The sequence below is a fragment of the Melospiza georgiana genome, chromosome 14 (genome assembly GCF_028018845.1).
Source record: "Melospiza georgiana isolate bMelGeo1 chromosome 14, bMelGeo1.pri, whole genome shotgun sequence".
In the NCBI taxonomy this organism is placed as follows: Eukaryota; Metazoa; Chordata; class Aves; order Passeriformes; family Passerellidae; genus Melospiza; species Melospiza georgiana.
Window position 1 is genome coordinate 13,952,995 of NC_080443.1, and position 24,885 is coordinate 13,977,879.

At 51.0% G+C, this 24,885-nt stretch overlaps 1 protein-coding gene and 1 non-coding gene across 2 annotated transcripts in view; both read right to left on the reverse strand.

Annotated features, from left to right (window-relative positions):
• The window catches only part of VAC14 (VAC14 component of PIKFYVE complex), a 58,478-nt gene that overhangs the window by 30,911 nt on the left and 2,682 nt on the right, over nucleotides 1-24,885 (reverse strand). Inside the window, exons 2-12 of the mRNA XM_058034069.1 lie at nucleotides 24,101-24,251; nucleotides 23,316-23,483; nucleotides 22,610-22,672; nucleotides 21,535-21,642; nucleotides 20,666-20,775; nucleotides 19,616-19,722; nucleotides 18,496-18,630; nucleotides 18,075-18,227; nucleotides 15,993-16,044; nucleotides 9,492-9,636; nucleotides 9,137-9,202 (exon numbers count right to left, since the gene is read on the reverse strand). Coding sequence (XP_057890052.1) covers nucleotides 9,137-9,202; nucleotides 9,492-9,636; nucleotides 15,993-16,044; nucleotides 18,075-18,227; nucleotides 18,496-18,630; nucleotides 19,616-19,722; nucleotides 20,666-20,775; nucleotides 21,535-21,642; nucleotides 22,610-22,672; nucleotides 23,316-23,483; nucleotides 24,101-24,251 — 1,258 coding nt within the window. The remainder of the gene's footprint in view (nucleotides 1-9,136; nucleotides 9,203-9,491; nucleotides 9,637-15,992; nucleotides 16,045-18,074; nucleotides 18,228-18,495; nucleotides 18,631-19,615; nucleotides 19,723-20,665; nucleotides 20,776-21,534; nucleotides 21,643-22,609; nucleotides 22,673-23,315; nucleotides 23,484-24,100; nucleotides 24,252-24,885) is intronic.
• Nucleotides 17,001-17,071, reverse strand: TRNAG-GCC (transfer RNA glycine (anticodon GCC)). The gene has a single exon. It is a non-coding gene; the product is annotated as a tRNA-Gly (tRNA).

Here is a 24,885-nt window from a genome sequence, read left to right on the forward strand (position 1 = left end):
AAACACCAAATCCCAGCACATTGAGAAAGGTATAGTAAAAGAGGGCTACCTACAAAATTCCAAGTGGAAATTTCAAATGTTTGCAGAGGGGATGGGGAAGGAAAGACAAAAGAGAAAAAAAACGCCAGTTTCTGCTCTGAGAGTCCCAAGGAAGAATATGAAATCAAACCAAATTTACACAACCAGGAATAGGGCTTGCTTTCCCCTTGTCCCACTTTGTGGAAATCTGGGATTTGTGTTCCCTTCATAACCCCAGATTTGGGACAATCCCAGCAAGAGCACAGGGATGTTCTGGAGGCACATGCCAGCCAGCTCCCCTCTGCAAGGCAGCATCCCAGCGAAGGCTCAGCTCAGGATGTCAAGCCAGAGCTGCCATTCAGATTTCATAGCTCCTTCTTTCCAGAAGTCACCAAATCAGTCTATATATAGCGCTTCTGGAGAAGTTATTACTGGGTGGGATTTTTTTTTCCATCCCCAACCCTTCTCATGTCTCAGGCTATTTTGGGTCCCCCTTCATTCAAACGTCCTTGGGTCGAGATGTTTCATGAGCTGTCCCTGATGCTCTAAGTGCAGCACGGCTGTGCAGAGCAAAAAGGCTGCCAAAAAGGGTCAACTGCCACGTCTTTACTCCTCAACATCTGGCACAGCACATCCCAACCACACTCTGCCCAGCAGAACAGCATCCCAGGCTTTCCCTGTACACTCACAATGCATCTTTCTGAAGAGCTGCAGCTATATGAGTTTTAGTTTCTGAGATAACATAGAAAACCCCTACCCTTGGAAAAACAAAAAGCCAATTATGGTTGTTGTTTTTTTTTTTTATCATGCTGGAAAATACAACCCCTTAAAATCAGAAAGAGGAGCTTCTCGGTTTTTCTTTTGGACAGATATCTTAAGCTAAATGCATTTTTGGAGGGTTTTTTTTGTAATTAAGGCTGATTTTCAAGCCCCCAGCAGCCTCAGAGCAGGCAGTGTGGTGTCTAGGCACTGGTGAGGAAGCAGCCTGCCACAAGCACCACAAGGCTCCAGCATGCTTGGGAAGACCCTGTGCCTATAAACATGATTAAGTCTCAACTCACAGCTCCCAAAGGCAGGGGAAAAAAAAGACAACAACTTGTACTTCTGTCCCTGAAGAATGCAGCACCTCTGTGATGCTGTCAAGGCTGGGAGCTCACTGCCAGCGTGGGAGGACCCTGACATCACCAGCCTTCATCCTCTTCCAGGGAGATGAGTCTGTGGTCCCTGCCAGAGGGAACACCTTGGTCCTCCCTCCCTGCCTGGATTTCAAGCACCTGTGGCTCAGACAGAGATGCTGGCTGTGTTTAGTTTCAAGTGGAGGATGTCTCTGAGCAGAGCCCAGGATGCCAGCTCTCCTGAAGCCCTGTGTAGGTTCTCTAGTGGCTCATCATGTGACTCAGCTGAACTTGCAGCCTTTGAACAGGCACCAGCTTGGTTCTCAGGCTCTCACAATGGGGAAATAACACCCATAAAGGCTTCCAAGTCATGTTGGCTGAAACTGGCAAAGGGACTCAGGGCTTGGCTGTGAGGGCTGGCAGTCAGGCAAGAGCCAGGACTCTCATTCATGTGGTGCATTTTGCCAAACCCAACACAACCAGGAGCTGAGGCACTGTGTAGCTGATGTTCAGCATGACCTGGCCACTCATGACTGCCTTCCTGCTGCACTCACTGCTGCCCTAGTGCCCCCACCCAGCCACATCACCCAGCTGAGTTTTCACCAGCAGCTCCGACAGCTTGAGGAAACACAACCAAGCCCCCAGGCTAGGCAAGAAACAACTGCTGCATCGCAAAGCTTTCAGAGTCATGCCTTGAGGTCAGATCCTTAATCCAGCCTCTCAGAGCTGTGTCATGAGCCCCATCTCTGAGATCCTGCTTGGGTTCAGGATGCTCTGGCCAGGGTAGCCAGGGCAGCAGAGACCAGCACCACTGGAGGGTATCCAGGGAGAGCACAGCTTTGGAGAGGTTAAGGAATATCCCCCCTGTGGTAGGTTACAGGCAGGAGGTGGAAAAAGCAGCATAGGCTGAATTTTGCCACTGAAAAACATGGAGGAAATAACAATCAGGAGGGATCAGTACATGAGCACTGGGAGGAAGAGCAGGCAGCAAAGAGCTGGGGTTTTCCAGCCGTGGGAAAGAGGCAGGAAGCTCCAGCTCCCGCTGATTCTTCCCGCACGCTCTGGAGAGGGTTCCCAGCTGGGGACAGAGGAAAGGCAGGAGTGCTTGGTATGCACTGCACATCGCCGTGCTGAGCAGAGCTGGAGCTGGCTGGCTTTGTGCGAGCCAGGAGGCTGTAAGAAAGCAATATCCTGCCATTGCCATGGCAACGGCCGGCTGCGCCAGGAGCGGGCCGGGCCCGTCCCTCAGGAGCCCCGCGGCCCTCGGACCCACAGCGCTGGAGCTGAGGGCAGAGCCCAGCCCAGCTGCCGGGCAAAGGTGTGATCCTGACAGCCAGCCCGCAGCATCAGCCCCCAGGGGCGTTTTCTGGTCCCAAGGGGATTTCTGGGAAGGTTTCCCAGTGGTGATGAGACATCGGACAGTGTGCCCTGCTGTGGGGAAACGTGTGCCTGGTTAGTGTAAATAGGAAGGAGCAGGAGAAGCAGCGTCATGATGGATGGGGAGACCTGTCCAATGTCTCAAGCCATTCCCAGCACAGGGATGAAGAGCAGCATGGAAGAGGATGAGCTCTGGGTGGCCAGGGAATGAGAAGCAGGTTTCCAGACAGTTATAAATAAGCAGCTATTTCTCCTCTCTGAGAATAGGCAAGATTTCTCCCTGCGTTGCCTCCAGAGCACAGATTTTGAGGGCACACACAACTGTCAGCTTCTCCAGATCTAGGTCAGGTTAATTTGCCGCTTGTTCTGGTTGAATGGAGCTGAGAGCAGCTCTGCTGGCAGTGGCACGGGGGAAGCAGCCCCTGGATGGGCTGTGCTGGGTGGGATGCACCTCCCTGCGCGTGCAAAGCGGTGCCTCGGTGCTCCTGCAAGAAGGGGGGCATTTGTCTCTTGTCAGAACCCCGGGCTGGCCCCAGCCCAAGGCAGAGGAAGGGAAGGGGACCCCAAATGTGCTGCAGACCCCTGGGCGTGAGTCTTAGCATCCCACAGCACATGATGACTACTAGGACACCAGAGCAGGCTGCAGCTCCTGGGACACATGCAGTGGGAGGGTAAGGACTGGCTCCTCAAGGTGCTGTCCTTGCTGGTATTTACAGATAAGCTGTGAAAAACAGGAATAAATTAAAATGCCTGTGTGCAGCAGGGAGATGCTCCTGGATGGCCTTGGATGTCCTAGTGGACATCTAATATTCCCTGGGCAATGAAATGGGGCACTCAAGATCAGGTTATTCTTGCTAAGGAAAAGATGGGAATTCAGCTGAAGCAAGATAATACCAAGACAGAAAACAAGAACATGAAGGGCTGCAAAGCACTTCAAAGAGGCCCAAAAATCTGGGAGGCTGTGGAAACTCCCATGGCATCTCCAGGATGGGCACTGCAGGTGGTGGAGAGACCCAGTGGGAACAAGGAAAAGCCAAGGATGCTGCTGGGTGCTTTCTCCTTCTCCACAACATAAATACAGCCCCATTTGTTTTATATTTTTCCTCCTTCTAATACTTTTAGCTGTAGCCAGGGAAGGAGGTGAGCATGGGCAGGCAGTCCTGGAGCCAGGAGTGGCCAGGAGCAAGGCTGGCTGAGCCCCAGACACACACAGTGTGAAAAGCAAACTTGCATCCCCCCTGCCTCCAGCTTTAAAGACAGAAAAAGAAAAGAAAGCCCATCATTAATCTTCCCACACCAATTTAACCAAACCTCTTTTTAGGTCCCCAACACAGCAACTTTTATCCTCTGATCTTGCCAAGATCTACTTTTTTTGCCTTCCCAGGAGAGGATGGGGAGCAGAGGGAAGGCAGAAGGCCCGGGGGCTTCTCCTCTCCTCCCCAGGGCAAACCCTGCCAGGTCATGCTGACACATGCTCACAGCACCAGCAAATACAGCTGGCAGTGGGGGAAGGCACTTGGTAACAGAGCTACAGCCATCCCCAAACAAGCTGGAACCTGAAAACTCCCTGCCCACCCTCCTGCTTTTGTAAATCCCTCACTGTCCCTGCTGCTGGGGGTGTGAGGGCCAGGCCTGCAGCACCCAACACTGTCACAGCTCAGAGCACCCCTTTAAATGTGTTTAATTAGCACACATGGGAGCTCTACATGCCACCTGATGCCAGTCAGGGCAGGATGCCAAGGAGGTCTTCATACAATCATAGAATCCCAGAATATGGTGAGTTGGAAGAGACCCACAAGGATCATGGAGTCATGGAATCCTTAAGATTGAAAAAGAAAAAAATCTAAGATCACAGAGTCCAACCACCATGCTCACAATCAAACCATGTCCAAGTGCCATGAGTGCTACTGCTTCATGCATTGAGGGCAGGGAAGGATGCAACACAGGTCCAGCTGGTGGATGGGGCAGGAAAAGCCCTGGAGTATCCCTTCAGGCTATGCTGGGGGAGGCTGGATGCCTGCAAACTCTTTAAACTCAACTCCCACAGTCCTAGAGCTCATGACAGGCAAAGGGCTTGCTTTTATTTGCTGTCTCCCACCCACCACCTCCCTCTGCACACAGGGAACCAGGCACCCAAAGCCCAGCTCACCAAATCTTGCATCCTACATCTCCATCCCACCCCAGACCCTCTCTGAGTCAGCTTCCCAGGACAGAGATTGCTTGTCTTCCACGGCAGTCAGGTTTTCTGTGGTTTTAGTCTGCTCCATAAATTCACCCAGCAATGCTACAAGCCCCACCTCAAGCCCAGATTGCCAGTTTACCCCAGTTGCTCACTGTACAGATAAAACTGCATATACATACGTATATGTAAGTTAGGAAATTGTGGTCTGAAACTGGGCCTAAGCCAAGAAGCTCCCTATGGATCAGAATCCCCACAAAGAAACTTCCTATTTCTGCAGGATGCAGCACATAGATTATTGTTAAACCAGGTGGTCCTGAGTCCACTGAGAAAGCATCACCCCACTTCTGCTTACAAGCTGCTTCCACTTATGGTAAACCAGGCTAACTGCATTTTCCACTATCTGACTGGAACTGTACACATTTCTGTGTACCCCATTTCAGTCCCAAGCTCACCCTCAGGGTCCCTCTCAAGAACCAGTTGCCTCCTTGCTTTAGTACCTCATAGCTTTGAGTCTCCCTCCAGAGAAGCTTTACCACCAAAAAAAGTTTAAATAAAGTCAGGCATACATATATTGCAGTTCTCCTCTTTGCTGTCTTTAGCTTACACCTCTAGAGCTTTGCATCAGATCACAATATTTCAGCTGTGGCAGGTGAAAGGCCAGGAGCTGGAGGACAATGGCTCTAAACCCAACAGGGCAAAGCTCCAAACCAAGCCACACTAAGACAGCTATTTGCTCTGGCACAAGCCTTTGTTCAGTGTCACTGTACTGGGATTGGGTGTGACAGGAGAAGTTTGCCAGGATTCAGTGTGACAGCAGAGCTCAGAGCAGGGCACAGACCTGGCTTTGAAACCCTGCCGTGCAGCAGTGAGACACAGCAGCAGGAAATGCAAAGGAAAGAGATGACTATCAGTACACCACCATCCCAGGGTTTTCTTCTCTTCTAGCTTAATAGTGGAAACCCAAGAGAGGGCAGAACGTTTCAGCTTCTTGTGGGAAGTTGGCTTGAGGGTCGTGCAGAGGTTCAAGTACATCACAGAATCACATAATGGTTTGGGTTAGAAGGGACCTTTAAAGACCATCTGGTTCCAACCCCCCTGCCATTGGCAGGGACAAATTCTGCTAGATAAGGTTGCTCAGAGCCCCATCCAACCTGAACACTTCCATGGACGGGGCAGCCACAGATTCTCTCAGCAACCCGTGCCAGTGTCTCACCATCCTCACATGGAAGAATTTCTTCTTAGTAACTCATCTAAACCTGCCCTCCAAAATCAGCAGCAGCCAAGGCTTAGCTCACTCTCCATAGAGAAGGTCACCAACTCTTGAGGAGACTTCTGAAGGAATTGCTTCTGTACTCAAAGCCTTGCCCAGCCACTGGGCAGGTTTTCATGTTAGCAGAGTTGAGGAAGCCAGAGTCTGTCCTGCTTCACATCAGACACCAGCTCCACCTCATGCGTCATTCCTGCATGACTCAGACAAAAGTCCCAGCACAACTTTCAACCCCCAGCAAGATGGAGGGGAGCAGATAAGCAAACAGGAACACGTTCAGCCATAAAGAAACCATTCCATTCTGGAGCCGGAAAAAGGAAAACAAAGCCAAGAAAGAAACCAAGTAGCGTCACTGCTTTGCAGTTTTCTCAGAGATGCCTCAGCTCCTGTTGTGTTCACTCCAGCTCGGTGCCTGGATCAGAATCCAGGGAACTGAGAGACTACATCCAAAGCTGCCTTTGCACCATGAACTTGCAGAAGGAGGCAATTTGAAGGACGTGTCTTCTTTTCAGCAGTGGTGCCTTAAGCCTGCAGGTGGAAAGGTCCCACTCACTGCTCCCAAACAGCATCTCCTAACTTTTCATCCTTCCTAACATCAGTTTTTCAACCAGGGCAGCAAGCAGATAGTGCAGAAAAACCCACTCCCAGCAGGATTCAGTTACGTCTTGTAAGGAAGTTTTCAAGCACATCAAATTTTAAGCAGGGCTTTCATAGATTGCCTTCAAAACCAGGTCTCAAAGGCAGGACAGAACATCTCCCTGTCAGGAAAGCACAGGAAGCAGCATGAGGTGACGCAGTGCAGCAGCACAGCATCTGACAGAGAGGAATCCTGGATCCTGACTTGTCTACATATCAAAGGGAACAGCCTGCTTCAGCTCTGCTCCAACTTCTCTGTGCTGCCTTTGTGAATCTTAACGAGGTCTCTTGACCATTTCTTTACTGGCACAGGAGAATTGGGTAGGAAGGGGAATAGGAGAGATGGCAGAGATGACTCAGGACACTGCAGAGGCATCATGAGTTACTGGCCTCTGTTCAGCACAGTGGAGGTGGTGCAATACCCAGTGCTACTTGAATGACAAAAACAGGGGTGAGAACTCAAGGGGCATGGATCTGGCTCCATCCAGCATGAGTCTTCCTTTGCTTTGAGCTTGATTATTTATGGCAATGCAGAGAGAGACTGAGAGCAGCTCAGCAAGACAAGACCATAAAAATAAGGTGCCTGAGTACAGTCTTTCAGTTTGATGCACAGACTAGCACTGACCCTCTGAAGCCAGATTGTCCTTTGGTGATGAGCTGGTGACAAACAACTGCTCCAGGGCACATCAGCAGAATGACAGGTAGCCTCCAAACTGTGTACAGGAGCCAGGAGAACTCTAGGCACTACAGAAGGATGTTCAACCTTGTTGGGAATAAAGATGATACTGGCACTGCTGCTGGGGAGGGCAGCATCACAGGACAAAGCACAAAAACCTTCTGAGGATGTGTGTACACCTCATGCTACACCACACAATGTGCACAGCCTTATCTGAAAAGAGGAGCGAGATGCTTCCTCATCAGAGCTGATGTTTAGGTCCCCATGCTAACCAGGTGATCCCCAGGCTGTTATCCAGCAGCTTCTGGGGAGGGGTCACAGCCTGCAGGTGACATGGGACAGTATGACTGTGCACACAAATACTGCACTGCCTAATCAAGCACCCCACATCCCCTTTCCTAACAGGCACTGACATAGCAGGTCAGTTAGCTCAGAGTGTCCTCATCACTCCCAAAAATGTCCAGCTCAAAACCTCCCTACTATTTCAGTCATTTCTATTTCCTCTGCAGAAAGCAGCAAATCTGGTTGACAGCCAGCTGAGTGGTGGTGCTTAATGGATTGACTCGTCTATGGATTTCCTTACAGAAAAAAAAAAAAGCCACCTCCAAACATTTAAATAAATAGAAGCCAGGATTAAATAAATCAGCTTAAAATTACTTTTGAGCCATTCCCAGTTATGTCACATGGAGGAAATGCACCACCAGGGTCCTTTCTTCACTGTTTTTTTCAAATATTAATAAGCAGTGTAATTGCAACATGACTCACAGAGATCTCCTGCCAAGCTGGAGAGACTATCTGCAAGATGCAGGCTTTCTAGAGCGTTGCAAAGGCAGATGTGTGCTCGGGGACTCTTTTGGAAAGGTCTGCATTGTAAGCAGCAGGGGATGGAAAATGGCCAGGCAGTTGCTTGCCTTTGCAAGTCATTCCCTTGCTTGCTCATTCCCTTCCCTCCTGTCTTAACAACCCCTCACACATGGGATTTATTGCAGGATTGGGGTTTGGTGCTCTGAGCATGTAATGCACAGAACAGCGTGTGATTTTTCTTCCATGAGGAAGGTCTGGGATGAGAAACCAGCCAGGATTATTTGTAGTTCTGGGCAAGAGGATCCAGCTGATGGTGGAGGCTCCACCAGTGCCCGGGCCAGCTGTGGGCCATGCTGCTGGCCTCCCACCCAAGCACTGAAATGCTCCAGGAAGCAACTTACAGGGGGATAAGACAACAACACCACCAAAACTGAGATGACTGGAACCAGAGAAGAGGGGTGAAGAAGCAAGACAAGGAAGCAGGAAAATGGTGCAGCACCTTGGGAGGTGGGAGATGAAGAGCTCAACAGCAGAGCAAGCTGGCTCAGGTTGCTGCTTGATTATCCTTGCTCACTTCCAAGCTGAGTGGTTCCTATCCAACTTGATGCCACTGGACATCTACTGCAGCCCTGCCAGGCAATGCTGCTGTTGCTGTCCAAGCAGTGGGTGCTGCTTAAATGCCTCATGAATATGGATTTGGCACTGCCAGCTTGGACACAATCCCCCTTGCATCTTTACAGAGTTGTTGGAAAGCACCAGAACTCCCACTCAACAAGGTTCTTACCATGACCCCAGTCCCATGGGTGATGCCCCTTTCAAGGACCAACTCTCAGAGATGGAGAACAATGTATAAACATCAGAGAACCCCCAAGAGAGCAGGGTTTTCAGCTGGGCAAGTACCTGCAGGCTCTGCATTGGGTCTTCTTCAGTTTGGCCAACAGGGTAAAACCCCTCAGTGCCAACACTGACCAAGCCTCACAAAATACCTCAGTCCCACCAGAAAACCCAAATCCCAGCTAGATGTGGAGACAGTAAGTTTCCAGGATTTTTGCAGCACCTACCTCATCTGACTCATCTGAGAGGGTCCGCAGCAGGATGGGGAAGAGGCTGTCGGTGTGTCGGAACATCTGGAAGCACAAGGATGGGTGGCATCAGTCCTACAGGCCTGGTCATGCCCAGCCACAGGACACCTGCCCTGAGGGAGGCTGCCAAGAGCTTCACCAGCACTTTCCATCTGAGCTGGAGAGCTCTTCTGCCTCAAGCTATGGGGTATCTGGCAGCCAAAGCCTTCTCAGAAAAGGCAAGTGGACACACATTTCCAAAACTACCAAGACAATGACAATTTGCACTGCTGCCAAGGCAATGGAACAGGCTGGGAGCTGACAAACCCAGTTGAATGCTGGGCCCCCAACTTACCTTCCGAGGAGTCTTGATGTACAAGTGGTAAAGCCATTTCAGGACTGCAATTCTGGTCATCATGCCAATGGATGTATCACTAAGGTGGTAGTCCAGCACCTGAACTATCCCATCCAGGTTCAGGGTCACCTGTACCCTCTCACAGCTGCGTGGAAAGAAAAGAGGCTGGTTCAGCGTGACATCCAACTCATTCCTCCCATGGTGGGGAAGTCTACAACATTCCAGAGGCTGCATCAAACACCTCAGCTCAAACCCTCACTAGATCAGGTTGCTAGTCCAGCCAGGCCCTGAACATTTCCAGAAATGGGCCATCCACAACTTCTCTGTGAAAACCATGCCAGTGCCTCACCATTTTGTGAATAAAGAGTTTCTTCCTAACATTTAACCTAAATCTCTCCTAGTTCAAAATTGTTCCCCCTTGTCTTATCTACCTATGTAAATAGTCACTCTCCTTTCTTATAAGGCTTTGGAAGCAACAGAAATCTCCAGTGCTCTGAGTGTGACCACTTTTCCCAAAGCAGCTGGTACCTACATGTGGGAAGGCACCACTCTAAATGAAAACAGTATCATGGCTGTGTGAGAAACTGGTCCATAGTGCAGCAGCCAGATTTGGGATTCAAAGATTGGAGATCCATAAAATACACTCAGAATCCACCTCAAGGCTGACCAGCTTTAACACTTTCAGAGAACATTAACCCATGTGTATTCAACTCCAACCTGATGAAGGCATCCAGCGGATCCCAGTGGATTTGTGCTGAGAACTGCAGATCTCACTGCCCCATCTGACAGTGAGTTTGGGATGCAGCTCTCTGCTACAACTCTGCCTTGACACCTTCATCTTGCTTCCCAAAAGCCTTCCCAAAAGATCAGGATAACCCTTCATCATAAACAAGGTATGAAAGGAATTAACTTGCTTAGTTCACCATGACATTGCCTCTGTTAGAAATGGACAGCTGCTGTAGACTCTTAGCTCTTGGTCCTCCAGTTTTTCTCCCTAATAGCTGGGACCTGCATTGGGACAGTGATCCCAACACATAAATTGTTATGATACAGCATTTTTATGCGCTGACTGTGATCCTGAAATCTACCTGATGGTTTCCCACCTCCTTGACAGCAAGAATATGAGAAGCACCTGCCACAAGAGACTCATTTAAGGAGAGATAATGGTTAGAATCAAGATGGTTGGAAAAGACCACCAAGGGGAGGCTGCACTCAAGAGCCATGTCACACCCCCTGTACCCAAAGTACTGAATTATTCAAGGCTGGACCAGGCTCTTGCTGATTTTTCCAGCCTGCACAGAGCTGCCATGCATCTTGTTTGATAAGAAATCCTAAGGGGCAGATTTCTCACGGTATAATTTGCAAGTAGAGCTGTGGCTTAATAGGATTTGATCTTGCCCAGGACACACGTTGTAAGGGCGAGACGAGGAGGCTGCAGCCCCTCAGAGCCCTGGGGGATCTGACTGCTTGATCTGCCTCACGTAACAGATGCTGGGGACTGCAAATTGCATTTCACTTTGATGTTGAAAACAACAGCCGAGGGCGAAATGCTCAGACACACGGAACTGAGGGGAAGGAGGGACCCAGAGCATGAGGAATTTGGGAGAGATGTCCAAGGGAGCAGCATCCCAGTTCACTTCAGCCAGCCTGAATGAACACTGCATTTGGTTTTCCTACAAAATCATCTCCCGTGGCAGCTGCATGGCCTGCCATGCTCCCAGTACAGGGCTTCAGATGGAAGAGGAGAATGAAACCTTGACCCAGTAACACCTCCACACCAAATATACACATTGCCTGCACAGGATGGGGAAAAAGACACCTCAGAGTAATGCATGTTTTCAAAAGCAAGAGGCCAAAAGGACAGCACAGAGAATTGGTGCCTGAAGCTGGGCAGTTTGGAAGTGGCCTTGATGCTGTCCCATCCCACCAGCTCCACGCTGCTGTGAGATAAGTGGGCAGGATGCAGGGGGCCATGGGTTGCCACAGCACTGCTGTCTGCTGATGCTGGACTTCTAACAGCACAGTAGAATCTTACTTCTACGAGCAATTTCCAATCTGGTTTGTGCCAAAATCACTCATGAAAACCCCTTTTCCATCACTGCAGTACCTGGGTAGAGCCTGGGTGGTTCAAGGCAAAACCCACCTGAGCAGACCCCAGAGGTGGTTGGGAGCACCAGGCTGACCTGGAGCCAGGCACCCCCAGCCACACTGTGCACCACTGCCCTGTGGCTCTGCTGGGCTCAGCTCCCACTAGGAGGGATTCCAGCTGGGAAAAGCTCCTCACCAGCTACCCTCTGTCCACAGCTGCTCAGATAAACCTTTTAGGGGGGTTGCTGGTGGACAAGTAGCTCCTTTACTCAGCACAAAACCCAGGCATCACCGTGAAAGGAGAGAGAGGTCTGATGAACATGGGAAATTGGGCTAAAAACCTCTCACCAATCCTCTGGGATAGAGCAGCACCAGACTGTCACGGGCTACCCCCCTTTGCAGAGGTTATGGCAGCAGCTGAGCGCTGCTGCAGCTCCAGAGCAGGGCTGGCAGCTCAGCCTGGCTCTCCCTAATCCCCAGGCAGAGGGAGCAGCAGTGATGGCATTGCATCCATGTGATCCCCTGGGCCTGCCACGCCGCTCCCAGCTCCGGCATCTGCGGCAGGGCAGATGTCAGATGCAATCACTTCCATGTAACCCACTACCCCAGATTCTCCTGCCGAGGATGAGCCTGGCCCTGGCACCGCCCCCGCTGCTCGCCTGTGACAGTGAGAACAGGGCAAACTGAGCAATGATGGGGGCTGGCTCTCACCTCTGAACACTGGGAGTCTTTGCTCAAGCTCAGTGGCAGGGCAGAAGACCCATCCCACAGCACATCCCCCATTTCAGAAAGCACCTTCAGCAAGGGGACTGAGCTTACTTTCCCACTACATTCAACCCACAGCAATGTTTTTCACTCCATGTCCTTTATCAATTCATTTTCTCACTTCTCCCCTTTCTTCAAGGGCTTCTGCCTTCTCTCTCCTCAGCAGTCACCTTTTCTCTGCCAATGTCTGAGCTGTCATCTTTCTCCTGGCCTCCTGCCTGGTCCAGCTGCTTTCCTGACCCCATTTTCAGACAAGGTTAAGGTCCAGGCCAGGATCTAGCCTTTAGGCAAGCCCAGCAAAATGGCCTTGCCAAGGGTGGAAATATCCAGGTTCTTTCACTGTGGTCCAAGTCACAAGGGCAGCTCTCATACAGGCTGGCAGCTGTGCTGCTCAACGAGCTCGAGCCAGTGGCCAGGAGATAAATAGCATCTCTCTGCTATTGGTCCCACAAGCTGTCACTTTCTTGTCCTTCATTGCTCTCATTTCAGTGCTCTTGGCTTCCTTCTGCTCACTGCAGTTTCCAAGATCTCCCAGGGAAGCGATGAGGCCAAGGTCTAGGCAGAGGCATCCAGTCCAACAAGCTGGAGATCACTGTGACAAGAGCTGGGGCAGCGTGCCTGGGGCTCCCCTCCAGCTAACCCACCCAAGCATGAAGTGGGAGCAGCAAAGGGAAGCCATCTCCTCACTCCAGGCTGGAGAGAAGGGCCAGAAAGAGCCACTCTGGACCTAAAAGCTGTGCAAAACAAGGTGCTGGAGAATGGATTCCAAGGCAGGCTTGGTGCCTTAGCTCACAGCAAGCCACCATGCTGTTTTCAGCCAACCATTCCCTGGGTGCTGCAGAGCACCCAACACCATTCCTATCCTCCACCAAAGTATTCCCACCTCTATGAGCTCCCCAGATGCACCTTCAAGGTGCATCAGGCTCTGGGCATGGAGGTATAGCAACTTCCAGCATGAGAGAAGCAGCAGCTATTTTAGCTTTGTAGGAAGCACTAACTACCACATTTAAAAGCCTGCTTTAATTGCAGGCTTGGGCAGTTCAGCCACGTGGCAGCCACTTGCAGAGCAACACACAACTTTACATGTCCATGTGCTGCTGACCACCACCTAAGGCAAGAAGACTTCCTTGCCCCAGGAAGTATCACAAAGGCTCTTCTTGGAGATTTATGTCCCTTATCTAGTTTGGTGAGGGACTGTGATCCCATCAACCTTGTCCCATCACGCAGACAGCCTAACACTGACAGCTTCCAGCTGTGCCCGACCCTCTGCCCAGTAGCACCACCAGGAATTTGTCTCAAACTGTCCAGGTTTTGTTTTGAAACACCAATGCAGTTACAAGAGCCTAAAAAGCACTTTCCAGCTGTTTTGGCCCACTGACGCAGGACAGACATCTGGATCTTCTCCTGTGGCAGCTCAGACCAACGGAAGGAAGCCCGGGCTCTGCTCCAGCAGCCATGCTTCCACCTCCCCTTCCTGATCCAGCCTCACACCAGCTAACACAGCAGCAGCATGCTCAGCCAGGCCATGAGAGGGACCCAGTGCCCTTGAAACATGGTTCTGGTCCACTTCTAGTGACACTTTTTGCAGAAGCTAGAAGTGGGGCCTCCATCTGGATGGGGAACCTCAAAACTCCTCCAGCCCTGCACAGCCAGGCTCTCCCAGCAGCCCCAGATTCTGTCTTGGCATAGACACAGTCTCCATCTCCTAGTGAATGCCACCAGGAAACTCCCCCAAGTAAAGCTGGGAAGAATTTTTAAAAACAATTCAGGAGCAAGGGGATTGCGTGTGTCAGTTTGTGGCCACAGGAACGTGCCCAGCATCCATGTGTTGAGCAGTCAGGCCATGTCATCTTCCTGGATGCCATCTTCCCAGAACATGGCCCTCTGCAGACACCAGGCCATGATCTCCTCTGCCCCCACTGACCAAGGTCCTCCCTCCCCTGCTGCAGCAGCACTGTCCCCTGCAGCCAGCTGGGGAGGGCAGGGGAAGGGGGCGTGAGAGCTGCATGCCTGGCGCCCGGCCATGCTCCCTCACTGGATCGCTGGGGGAGGGGGGGAAAGAACAAAAACAGAAGCAGAGTGACTTCATCTTAAAAGGCAGCTGCAACTTCCTCTGTTTGCAGGCTTTCCAGCTTTTCCCAGCAACACAGTGGCGTCCTGCAGTCCTGCCTTGACACCCAGTGGGCATTCAGCGTGCGGCAGCTGCCGCTCCCTGGTGTGAGTTATGGCTGCTGAGGGCCACGGGTGCCAGCTCCCGCCTTCCTCCAGCTCCAGCCAAGCCACACAGCCTGAGCAATGCATGGAGCACCAGGCAGATGTCCAGGGCTCCTGTCAGCCGTGTACAGCCCTCCCTCAATCCCCTGTCAGTCCCCCACAGCCGATGCAGCGATGGAAATTATTCAGGTGCCAACACCGGACCCGCAGAGAGGCCACACAGGGCAGGTAAACCCCACGGTGAAGCCTGGAGTCTCCTGTTGAAAAGGGCAAAGGAGGGCTCAGGAAAAAGTCCCTCTGCAAAGCCAGGTCTCTTAAAGATATGGAGGGTCTTGCCTTCTGTCCCAGATGGTTTTCCCTGGTGGTTGAGTTGCTGACAGAACATTTCAGCTCGAGCAGCTGTTTTCCTTCCGGCTCTCAGTGACACTGGGACAAGTCATCCCAGCTCTCCCTGCTTCTGACCCTCTTCAGTTTTCACTCCTTCTCTCCCTCATGTACAAGATCTTCAGCACAGAGCAATGGCTATCACTTATCCTCCTGACTCAATGCCTCTTCTTTTTCTTTCCCCACCTAGCTCCCCATTTCAGCCCTATGCACATCCACTTCTGCACTTGCTAAACTTCAAGGGTTGAGCAGGGTCAGGACACACCAACCACAAAAAAGTCAGGGAAAATAACTTAACTACCATAAAGCAACACTGAGGTGCCAATGAAATGACCTGCACTTCCAAGAAAGAAAAAAAACTAAGGGCATCATTAAGACCAAGGAGTAGCTGGGCTGTGCAGAAATGCAAAAAAGGAACAGAGAGTACAGACCATCAACTTGAAAAGCTGATGCTTGCACTGCTCTGGATGTATTGTGATGGGCATCACTCTGGTAGGATGCAGCTAAAGCAAGGCAATCCTATTTTGGGGATCACAACAACAAATAAAAATAAGCATCAGCACAATTAAAGTGTTGGAAATCACTGCCTCTGAGTAAAGGAATTGCAGGCAGCAGGAGGAAAGGAAAGCTATTAGAACAGATGGATTTGTCCCCCAGTTCAGATAGCTGGATGGGAAGAAAGGTATTTGCAGGAGGGATCGTGCTGGGCAGGGCTGACAAATGCCACAAAAGGCTGGCAGGAGGCCAAGACTTGCTCAGCCCTAGGTCCAGCCCCACAGACCTGGGCTGTGGTAGGCTGCCAAGACAGCAGCATGGAAAGGGTCAGGCTCTTCAGGGAAGAAACACCTCAGTTCATCATACAGACAAGCCATTTTGGTGCAAATACATCAGAGAGAAGCAGTCAGCTCCTAGAGCATCCCCAGTCATCCACCCTACTGGAACCCAAGAGACCCCATCTGCCTCCCAGCCCAGCCCCTGTCAGTCATTATCTGTACCCCAAGAAGCCTTCCCTTCTTCTCAAGCCCCTCTGAAGCAACAAACAGACCCTACCTGGTTACTGTGAAGACACTGCTGCTGGAGTCACCAGATGCATCCAGAGAACCTGGGGACAGAAAAAGAGGAGACACAGCTAGTGGGGTGATGGGGAAGGTAGACAACAGGACTGAGAGGCTGCAGAGCTGCATGACCTTCTGCAAAGACATCACCAGTCCTTGTCTGAGGGTCCAGGGACCCAAGGGAATCCTTCTGCCTGCAGTGAGCATTTCAATCTTTTTGTCAAGCCCTTCTCTGATGCCATACAAGCTGGTACAGAACTGCACTTCCCCAGCAAAATACAAATGGGCACAGCTTCAGACCACTGCCCCAAACTGAGTCCCCTCCTCTGTAAGAGAGACCCAGACACATCCTGCTGATGGTTCCAACCATTCTCAAAGAAGTAGCTCAGAACTGCAGAGCTGCCTTTGACTCTTGATTTCAATTCCTAAATATACCACATGCATAGAGAAGCTAGAATCCAACTCAGGATATCTCCACTCGGCCATAGCCTGACTCCAGGCCAAAGCCAAGTGACTCAAACAGCTTTCCAACCTCTGCTCCATGCTAAAACTGGGTCTCACAAGCACGGTGACAAAGCATTACAAGATGAACTTGACTCTTTGTGCCCCCTTGTGCCAACAGCCTCTACTCACACAAGCAACATCACCACATCAGCACACCCAAGGAACAGAGCTGAGTTTCTCATAGAAAGGCATCAGAATTTTATCTGATCCTGACTGCTTCAAGGTGCAATTTGACACCAGAGGGGTTCAAAATAAAGCAATTAAGCTTTCTGTTGATCTTTTAAAAGTCTTCTGTGATAGATTTTAATACAAGAGATACAATACTGCTGTGCTACGGCAGTAAATTTTTCTGCTTTATCTCTTCTAGTAAAAAAAACTGTACAGAGGTAGGTAATGAAAGCTTTTGAACCTTTGTTGAGGACTAAGATGCTTATTTAGACTGATATTTGGATATGCCTGGGTCCACGTTACACATAAAAACCAGAAGGAAAAAGCAAGTTGCATTGGCCGGGAATCGAACCCGGGCCTCCCGCGTGGCAGGCGAGAATTCTACCACTGAACCACCAATGCTGTGCTGTCTGCACCTCCCCGCGCCTGCAGCGTGCTCCTGCCATCCCAACTGCTGCCCACGCCCCCACTGCCACTGCACCCTGCCCAGGCAGCTCCCCCAGCAGCCCCCGGCCTCCCCGCCTTCCACTGCTGCTGTCGGACAAGGAAATCCTCCAGTCTTCATCCCATCCTCCTGCTCCCAGGATTTTCCAAAAGCACTGGTGGGCATGTTACAGGAGAGCACTGGGCTGAAGGCACAGCTTTAGAAGAACTCAGAAGAGTCCTTGTGATTTAAACATTTACACATATTTCACACACCTAGACAACAAAGATGTGTTGTGACAGAAGAAATGTTTATGCCAAGATCACAGCATCCAAGGGATGTTGGAGGGCTAACACCACTGCTGTTCCCAAGCATTGATTCATGGGCACCACTTTGTTTCTTTCACTTGAACCCTCCTTCACGTCTCCCATCCCATTTGCAAACTCGCACCTTTTATGTTCTGGAAATTTTAGGACTGGGACAATACCTGCAAGATGGTCTGGAGAGCACCATGAATCTGGAAATGATCCAAAATTCTTCTCCTTTCTGTTCTCTATCCTTCCCCACCACACACATCCTCCTCCATGAACATGCTGATGCTCTCCCAGGACTAACACAGCTCTCTGAGCACTTCTCTGGGTCATGATGCCTGCTCCCAACCTAGAAATTATCTTTTTCAGGTCAACTTGATGACTACGTTGAAGGGGAGAATGGTGAGAGGATGGGGATGCTCTCACCAGGGCATGCAGCAATGCAGCACCACCTGGGCTCCAGGTCAGACCAATGACCCTCTCATGGAGCCTTCAACAAGTGTGTCTGTCTCACCAGAGGATCATCTAGGCAACACATTTCCAAATAAAGCACAGAGGTCCCATGTACACTAAGCAGCTTCAGGACACCAAACCAACTCAAGAACTTCTTTTGAGAACATTCCCTCAACCTTCCTTACACCTCTACTGGCCCAGACCAACTGGGACTCACCAGCAGTGACTGCCTCTGGCCTGGAGAGGGACTCCTCTGAGGTGGGCTCTGCTGGTATAGTCATTGATGGCTTGGCCTCATCCATTTCATCATCCTCTGGGATAACCAGCTTCATCAGGCTCTGGTTGCACACATTTGCCACCTCCTTGATGTCTGAGTGAAGGCAGTGTAAGGAACATGCAGTCCCACACATGGGCAGGTGCTGGCCATGGAGAAGCAACTGCAGCCCCATCAGAGCTGCCCCAGCCCAGCCACTGCAAGCCCCCTCACATCCAAAGGGCACTGTGGGCGTTAGCACTTGGTGGGAGAACTTTTCCTGGACCTGCACCCCAAGGGCAGGAAGCAGGCAGTGGAACAGGCGTTTCCCTGAGGGCTGCTGCAGCAGGAATGGAAGGGGAGCAGCTCTGAGCTACAAGGATACTCTTCTTGCGGTCGTCGTAGGACAGACACGGCAGGACGGCCGTCAGGATCCCTGAGGAGTACGGCAGCATCACCCGGCCGGCCAGCTGGATGAACTCCCGCATCCAGCACATGGCCGTCAGCTGGATCACGTCATCTGCAACACACCAGACAAGCAAAGGTGAGGGAAAGGGCAGCACGGGCTCCACAGGCCAAGGACCACCTGCAAGCAAGGAGCTGCCTCTGCTCCATCCCGAGAGAAGCTCATCTGAGACAGTTTAGTTCCAGAGATCAGTGAGATCGGAACTTCCAGTGAGCTTGAGATGAAATACAATCATTAGGTTTCAGTTAACCCAGTTCAACCCATAATGCAGGTTTCCTCATTTACAAGTATTCTGTCAAGCTTCCCAATGCATAAAGATATTTCTTCAGTCATACTCACTGCAGCTGTGTGTCTGGGTCTAGCATCATTCCTAGAGGTGGGGTTTTAACAACCTCCCTAAATTCTGGAAGAGGCACCACTGCCAAGGCACTCTGCAGATGCAAGGCCAGATTTTAAGCTTAAACAGTATAAATTCATTGGGAGTTAGTTTAATCAAGAGCAATCAATCTACCTATACTTTTCTATCTCCAAGGAAACCCACTCCCATTCAGCAACATTTAAAGACTGCAACGGGCAAAACCTGGGAAGAAGATCCTTCTCAGGAAACACATCCAGCTGCAGCTGTAACTCTCTGCCTACACAGCAGACCCAAGGGAGCTACAGTGCAGCACTGGCACAGAGCCCACACACATCCTTATCACTCTGACCTATGCACCAAGTGCCACCAGAAGTTACAGTAAGACCTAAAGGAGATCCTCCCAGAAGTGCTGGATATCCACAGCTGCCAAATATTTTTTAGGCATCTCCATTTTGGATGATGCCAGATCTGTGTTCTGGCTGGGGAATCTGCAATACAAAAGCAGTTGTCCCAGCTACAGGAGAGCTGCCTGTTCCCTTCCTTCAGCAGGATTTCCATGAACAGTGACAAAAAAAGGTGAGCAGCTAAGCTGGTGAAGAGCCTGCTGGAAAACTGGCCTGAATCTACAGTCAGCCCCACAAACCAGGAGGCTGGTGCTACTGCCTGGTCCTGTGCACTCACCTGCTGCCTGACAGTGGATCACCAGGATATTGGCCATTTCTGCAAACTTCACACTGGAGGGATTCTTCTTGATCTCCTTGAGGAATTCCCCAAGAGCCACCTCACACCTGTGGAGAGGCAGAGCAACTGGTTAGCACTTGATGGCCTCAGAGCAATTAGGGAGACCTTATGGAGACTGTCTTCTCCAGGTGCACATGGAGGGGTGCTGGTGGCATGGCAGAAGTGTCTTTGCACAGAGGCAGGGGCAGGAAAGATGAAGCTGACAAGTTCACCCTGCCCCGCAGCAGAGACTGCACACAGGTGCAAGGACAGAGGTGATGGCAGCACAGAGCCCTCCACAGCCACCCAGGTTCTGTGGATATGGAGGTGCCTGGGATGAGGAGCAGTGGGGCAGATGGTACCCAAAGCTTTCAGTGCTTGTTCCTTGACATGTGGATGCTGGGAAAAAAAAGATACAGGGAGGATCCAGAAAGGCTTTGCAGGATAGACCCAGGCCAGTGTCACCACTTACTTATGCCTTACAAAACCAGTCCAGTCACTCTCTCCTAGCACAAAGTGCCAAGTCCTTTGACTTCCCTGAGAACACACAGACATTCCTGCACTTCAAAATGCCTCTGTCTTGGGACCAGCAGTCTATCTGTGGAGCAAGATCCCAATCCTTGCTTCTCTTCTCCAGCCAGGAGATGCTGGGCTGGAGCTCTGCCTTGCCAAGAAAGTTTCTCATGCTGCAAGTTTCTTCAGAGAGCTCATCCCCATCCCAGAACCACACATGAGACTCTCTGGCTCTGAAATCAGGTGCTGGGAAGGCAACAACTCGACCAAGCCAAAACAGTTTGACCCACAGTAGAGAGTAGGGCATCCTCCACGACCATGGGACAGAGGAGACCCTTGCCAAGGACAATTTGATCCACTGCCCAAGCCAATTTGTCCCTCACCACACACATGGAGCTTCACTGCAGTTACACACAAGAGTTGGAAATCAATAGAGAAAGTGATGGGCGAACAGCAAACACGACACAGTCCTTGCAACCAGCCAGCCTCCACACTCACATTTTCCGTATATCCTTGCTGTTGTCTCCCAGGATCTGGAAGAGTCCATCTAGGATTTCTGGAAGGTAATCCAAGAGGTTGATATCAGGCACAGACTCTAAGACCAGGATCTAGATCAGAGAGGAATACAAAAGAAGAGTTTTCAAGATGCTGACTAACATCACCAGCCCAAATCTGGCAGGATACTGAGGAATTCAGAGCTGAGCTGTGTGGGATAGGGGGAAGGAAAAGAGGGCACTGTGGAGGGCCCATCCTGGGAAGCAGCTGAACTAGCACAGCAAGCAAGCAATCAGCCTGCAGCAGTGCTGCATTTCCAATCACAGCTCTGCTAAACAAAGCAGGGATCAGGAATGACTGCCAAGACACATTCAGGCAGACCTGGGGTGGCAACAGTAGCACTGAGAGGGGGAGTACAGGGGAACACATTTCCCCAGACCTCAGCTAAGCACCAAGAGCTCCTGCTTTGCACAGAAAGGAGAAAGCAAGTGGAGTTCCCTTGCCTCCTGGAGAGCAACATCCCTCCATCACCTCCGCATGATGGAAAGCAGCCTAGCACCATCCCTTGGGAAACTGTAACCTCTAGAGCACAGTATGTCCATTTATATAAGCAACATTTGGAGTGTACTTTGTAACTTGGTGTGCCATGCTCTGAACAGGCTGGCAGAAGTGTCATGTCCCTGCCACTGCAACAACAAGGTGACAGGGAGTAGGACTTTTAAAGAAGCAGGTAAAAAAACTGCTGACTTAAAAACCAGCCCAAATAAACCCAGGAGCCTGAGCTCACACATTGCCATGGATATCTGCAGTTTCCCTGGACATGGGAAGCTGATGGAGTTCAGAGTGGCACACACAGCACCCCGTGCACCTACCCAGGATATGATGAACTGGCGGGCGTACTGGTTGTTGGAGTAAATCCTCTCCCGCAGCAGTGGGATGAAGCCCACCAGGTCGAACTGGTTGCTCTCTGTCACGATATCCTGCAGAGCCCAAGCAGAGGGTGTTAGAATGACTGGCAGCATGCAGCAACCCTAGCCCAGTCTTTTTAAGCCATGTGACAGGAAAAAGATGACACGCATGAGTCTGCAGGTCAGGAGACCTGGGGAGAAGGAATCATGCAGTTTATGCAGGCAATGAGCTGGCAATCCCCCTCAGGCAGAGACTAATGCTGAGCACGACCCACACAGGGATGCTCCTGCCTGCTGTGTGCCAGCCTGGCTGAACAGGAAGATGGGAAGCTTCTCTAATTCATGCCTCAGTGCTGTGCTGCACACATGAGCAAGCACTTCTGATGCAGCCACGTGGATGGGGTGGGAGAGTCTCCTGACTTCCCTTTACAGCTCTTTCCACACGCTTGGTAGATTTTGCTGCACGGCGAGTCCCTGGCCTTGGTGCAGTGGAGCAGATCCCCCAACAGGAAGGTTTGCAGCAGCAGACTGGTGTGATAACAAGGAGCAAGGGCAGGGCCTGGCAGGAAGCTGCTCACCTCTGAACAGCAGCAGAAAAGGAACTGGGAGGTCTATGGCAGTAAAAGCCCACCAGCAGGCAGAACAGGAACGGGAACCAAGCCCATGGCCTGAAGTAGTAACAGAAGCTCCACTCACATCATGACTCCCTCAGGCGAGGGAGAGAGAGCAGAGGAACAGCTCTCCTGCTGCCTGGCACAGCACTGCAACCCTCAGACTAAAACCTTGCTTCCACCAGCTCCCACGAGCTGAATGCACACAAGGCACTGCATTAACCCACCAGCCTCTCCACCCAGCTGCCTGAGAAGGCCACCAGAGCCTTGATTGAAGAGGCTGCAGTCAGTGAAAGAAAAAAATGTTTTTACAGCAGCCACAGGACAGAGGTGGGATGGCTTTAGCAGCTGCAGCCTTGGGGACTGACATGTTCCCAGCCAGGACAGGGCACCAGCTTGCACCAAGGACTCTTGGAGAGCAAAAATACCTTGAGGAGCCGATCAAGGAGCTCAGAGCCACTTTTGACATTTGGGTCAGGATCAGCAGCCAGCTGTGAAAGACAGAAACAAAGAAACATTGCAACAGTGGGTCCCAGGCCTGCCCCCTGCTCTGCAGCACAGCTCTCTGAAGTCCCTATATCTCCAACTTCTTATTAGGCTCCAAAAAATTCTCCTGAGAGATTTCTCCCCTAAGGGGGAGACCAAACACACATCACCTCCCCAAGCTATGCAGGTTTTCATGGGCCAGTAGTCACACTCTCAAAGAACAGAGAAATGCAGGTTACCATGAAAATCTGCAAAGGCAGACACACACAAAGTTCTGACACTACAGACCCAACAAAGCCAAAGTGCTGCAGAGTCACTTTGCCTGCAGCAGCTCTCTCAGGCTCATTTTCTAATACCATTCAACAAGGAGCGGGAGAATACATCCTGGAGGTGAGGACAGACAACAAGGTATCTTACAGTCAACTTCATACCCACAGTATCAGTGGCTACTGTGTAGAAACTGCTCATTTTGCTGATCCTTGTGGGTCCCTTCTAACTCAGAATATTCTGTGATTCTGTCCTTCAGACCTGTCTGGGTAAAAGTAAACCAGTTTGCTTGCAAAGAAAACCTCGGACGACTTGGTTTGACTTGGAGATGATGACGACTAGTCCTCAAAAGCACCTGGGGGTTAAGAGGAAGCTTCTTACCTTGCTGAGGCCATCAAAGAGCACGTTGAAGTGTGGGAGGACAGAGCCCCTGGCCACCTTGACAATGTTGTAGAGAGCCTCGCAGGCGTAGTACCGCAGGCGACTGTCAGCATCGTTGAAACACGTCAGCACTGGCTCGATCAGCTCCTTCAGGTACAGCCCAGAGTCCTGGGGGCACCAGGACACCACTTAGCTAAGGACCATGCCACAGACAGGGGGAAGGGGTGGTGCTGCCCTGGAACTGCAAATACTCAGGCTTGTGATGGCTTTGGTGCACCTATGCTGGGCAGGATTTACTAATGTATTTAGAATTTTATTACTGAATGTTGTTATTCGGGTACAGTGAGAGCAATCAGGTTTTCTGGGCATCTGCCTCATCTCCTGCCTTCAGGGCAGAGGGAGCCAGGGATGGATTTCTGTGTGGGCCAGTGTCAGCAGTGCACAGCAGGAGATGGAAGGGCTGCAACTCTTGTCAGCTCTTTTAACACAAACTAGCACCCAACCTGCTCAGTCTAGTCCTACTGCTGGAAACTGAAAAGGGACAGATGCCCTTTAATCACACCTAGGCAGCTGCCAAGATGTAACCCAGGCCAGAAAGTGCTCCTGGGCCCACAGGGTGTATGGCTGGGTGTGCTGGGGAAACTCCAACACAAGGCAGTTGTAGGCTGCAATGCAGGGAGGGAGCTGCAGGGCCACCAGCCTGACTCTTCCTACCACAGTGGCCCAAGAGGAGCTGCAGTTCTCTCACCACAACCTGCACAAACCAAAAATACCACCATACCTACCTTGCCCAGGGCAATGGAGCAAGCAGCGAGGCCAATGAGTCCTCCCTTGCGGCTGTGGGGGTGCTGGGAGAGCGCAAACTCCTGGGACAGGATCTGGATCACGTGCTTGATCTGGGATGTGTTGTTCTGAGCCACAAACTCTCGTACCAGCCTGGGGAGAGGACGGGGAGGCACACAGGGAGGTTTAGGTTCTGGCTGACACAAACATTGAGGGGCTTGGTGATGGAGACAGGGACTTCCAGGGACTTTCACAACAAGCATCAGAAAAAGCAGTACTGAAATGGGGAATCCTTAAGGAACCCAAAAGTGAAACCAGAGCTCTCCCCTCCTCTCCACTCACATCCACCAGCAGCTCCAGCCTGCAGCCTCCAACATGTTCGTGAACTCTCAGCCCACGCTGTGCTCTCAAGGGCCAACCCAGTGCAGCTGTGTGCTTGCAGAGAAGTTACCAGGTCTTCAAACACCCTCTCCAACACGGCAGGTTATCAGGGTCATTTACCCCAGCATAGCACAGGATGGGACCTCAGCACGCACCCAGCTGGTGGCTTGGCAATGAATTGCTGCCCACCAGGCCTACACACAGTGCCATGGTTTTGAACCTTCCTGCCACCCATACAGTGCGCTTCAGTTAACGCCCCATACATTTAACTTTACTACTAACAGCATATTTCAATATATTCTTAAACAGCCCAATATTTAACAAAAAGCCAACACAGCTTCCATATATAATACCTGCTTCTCCCTAGTAACTTGCAGCTCATTATCCAGCAATAATTAACACATCA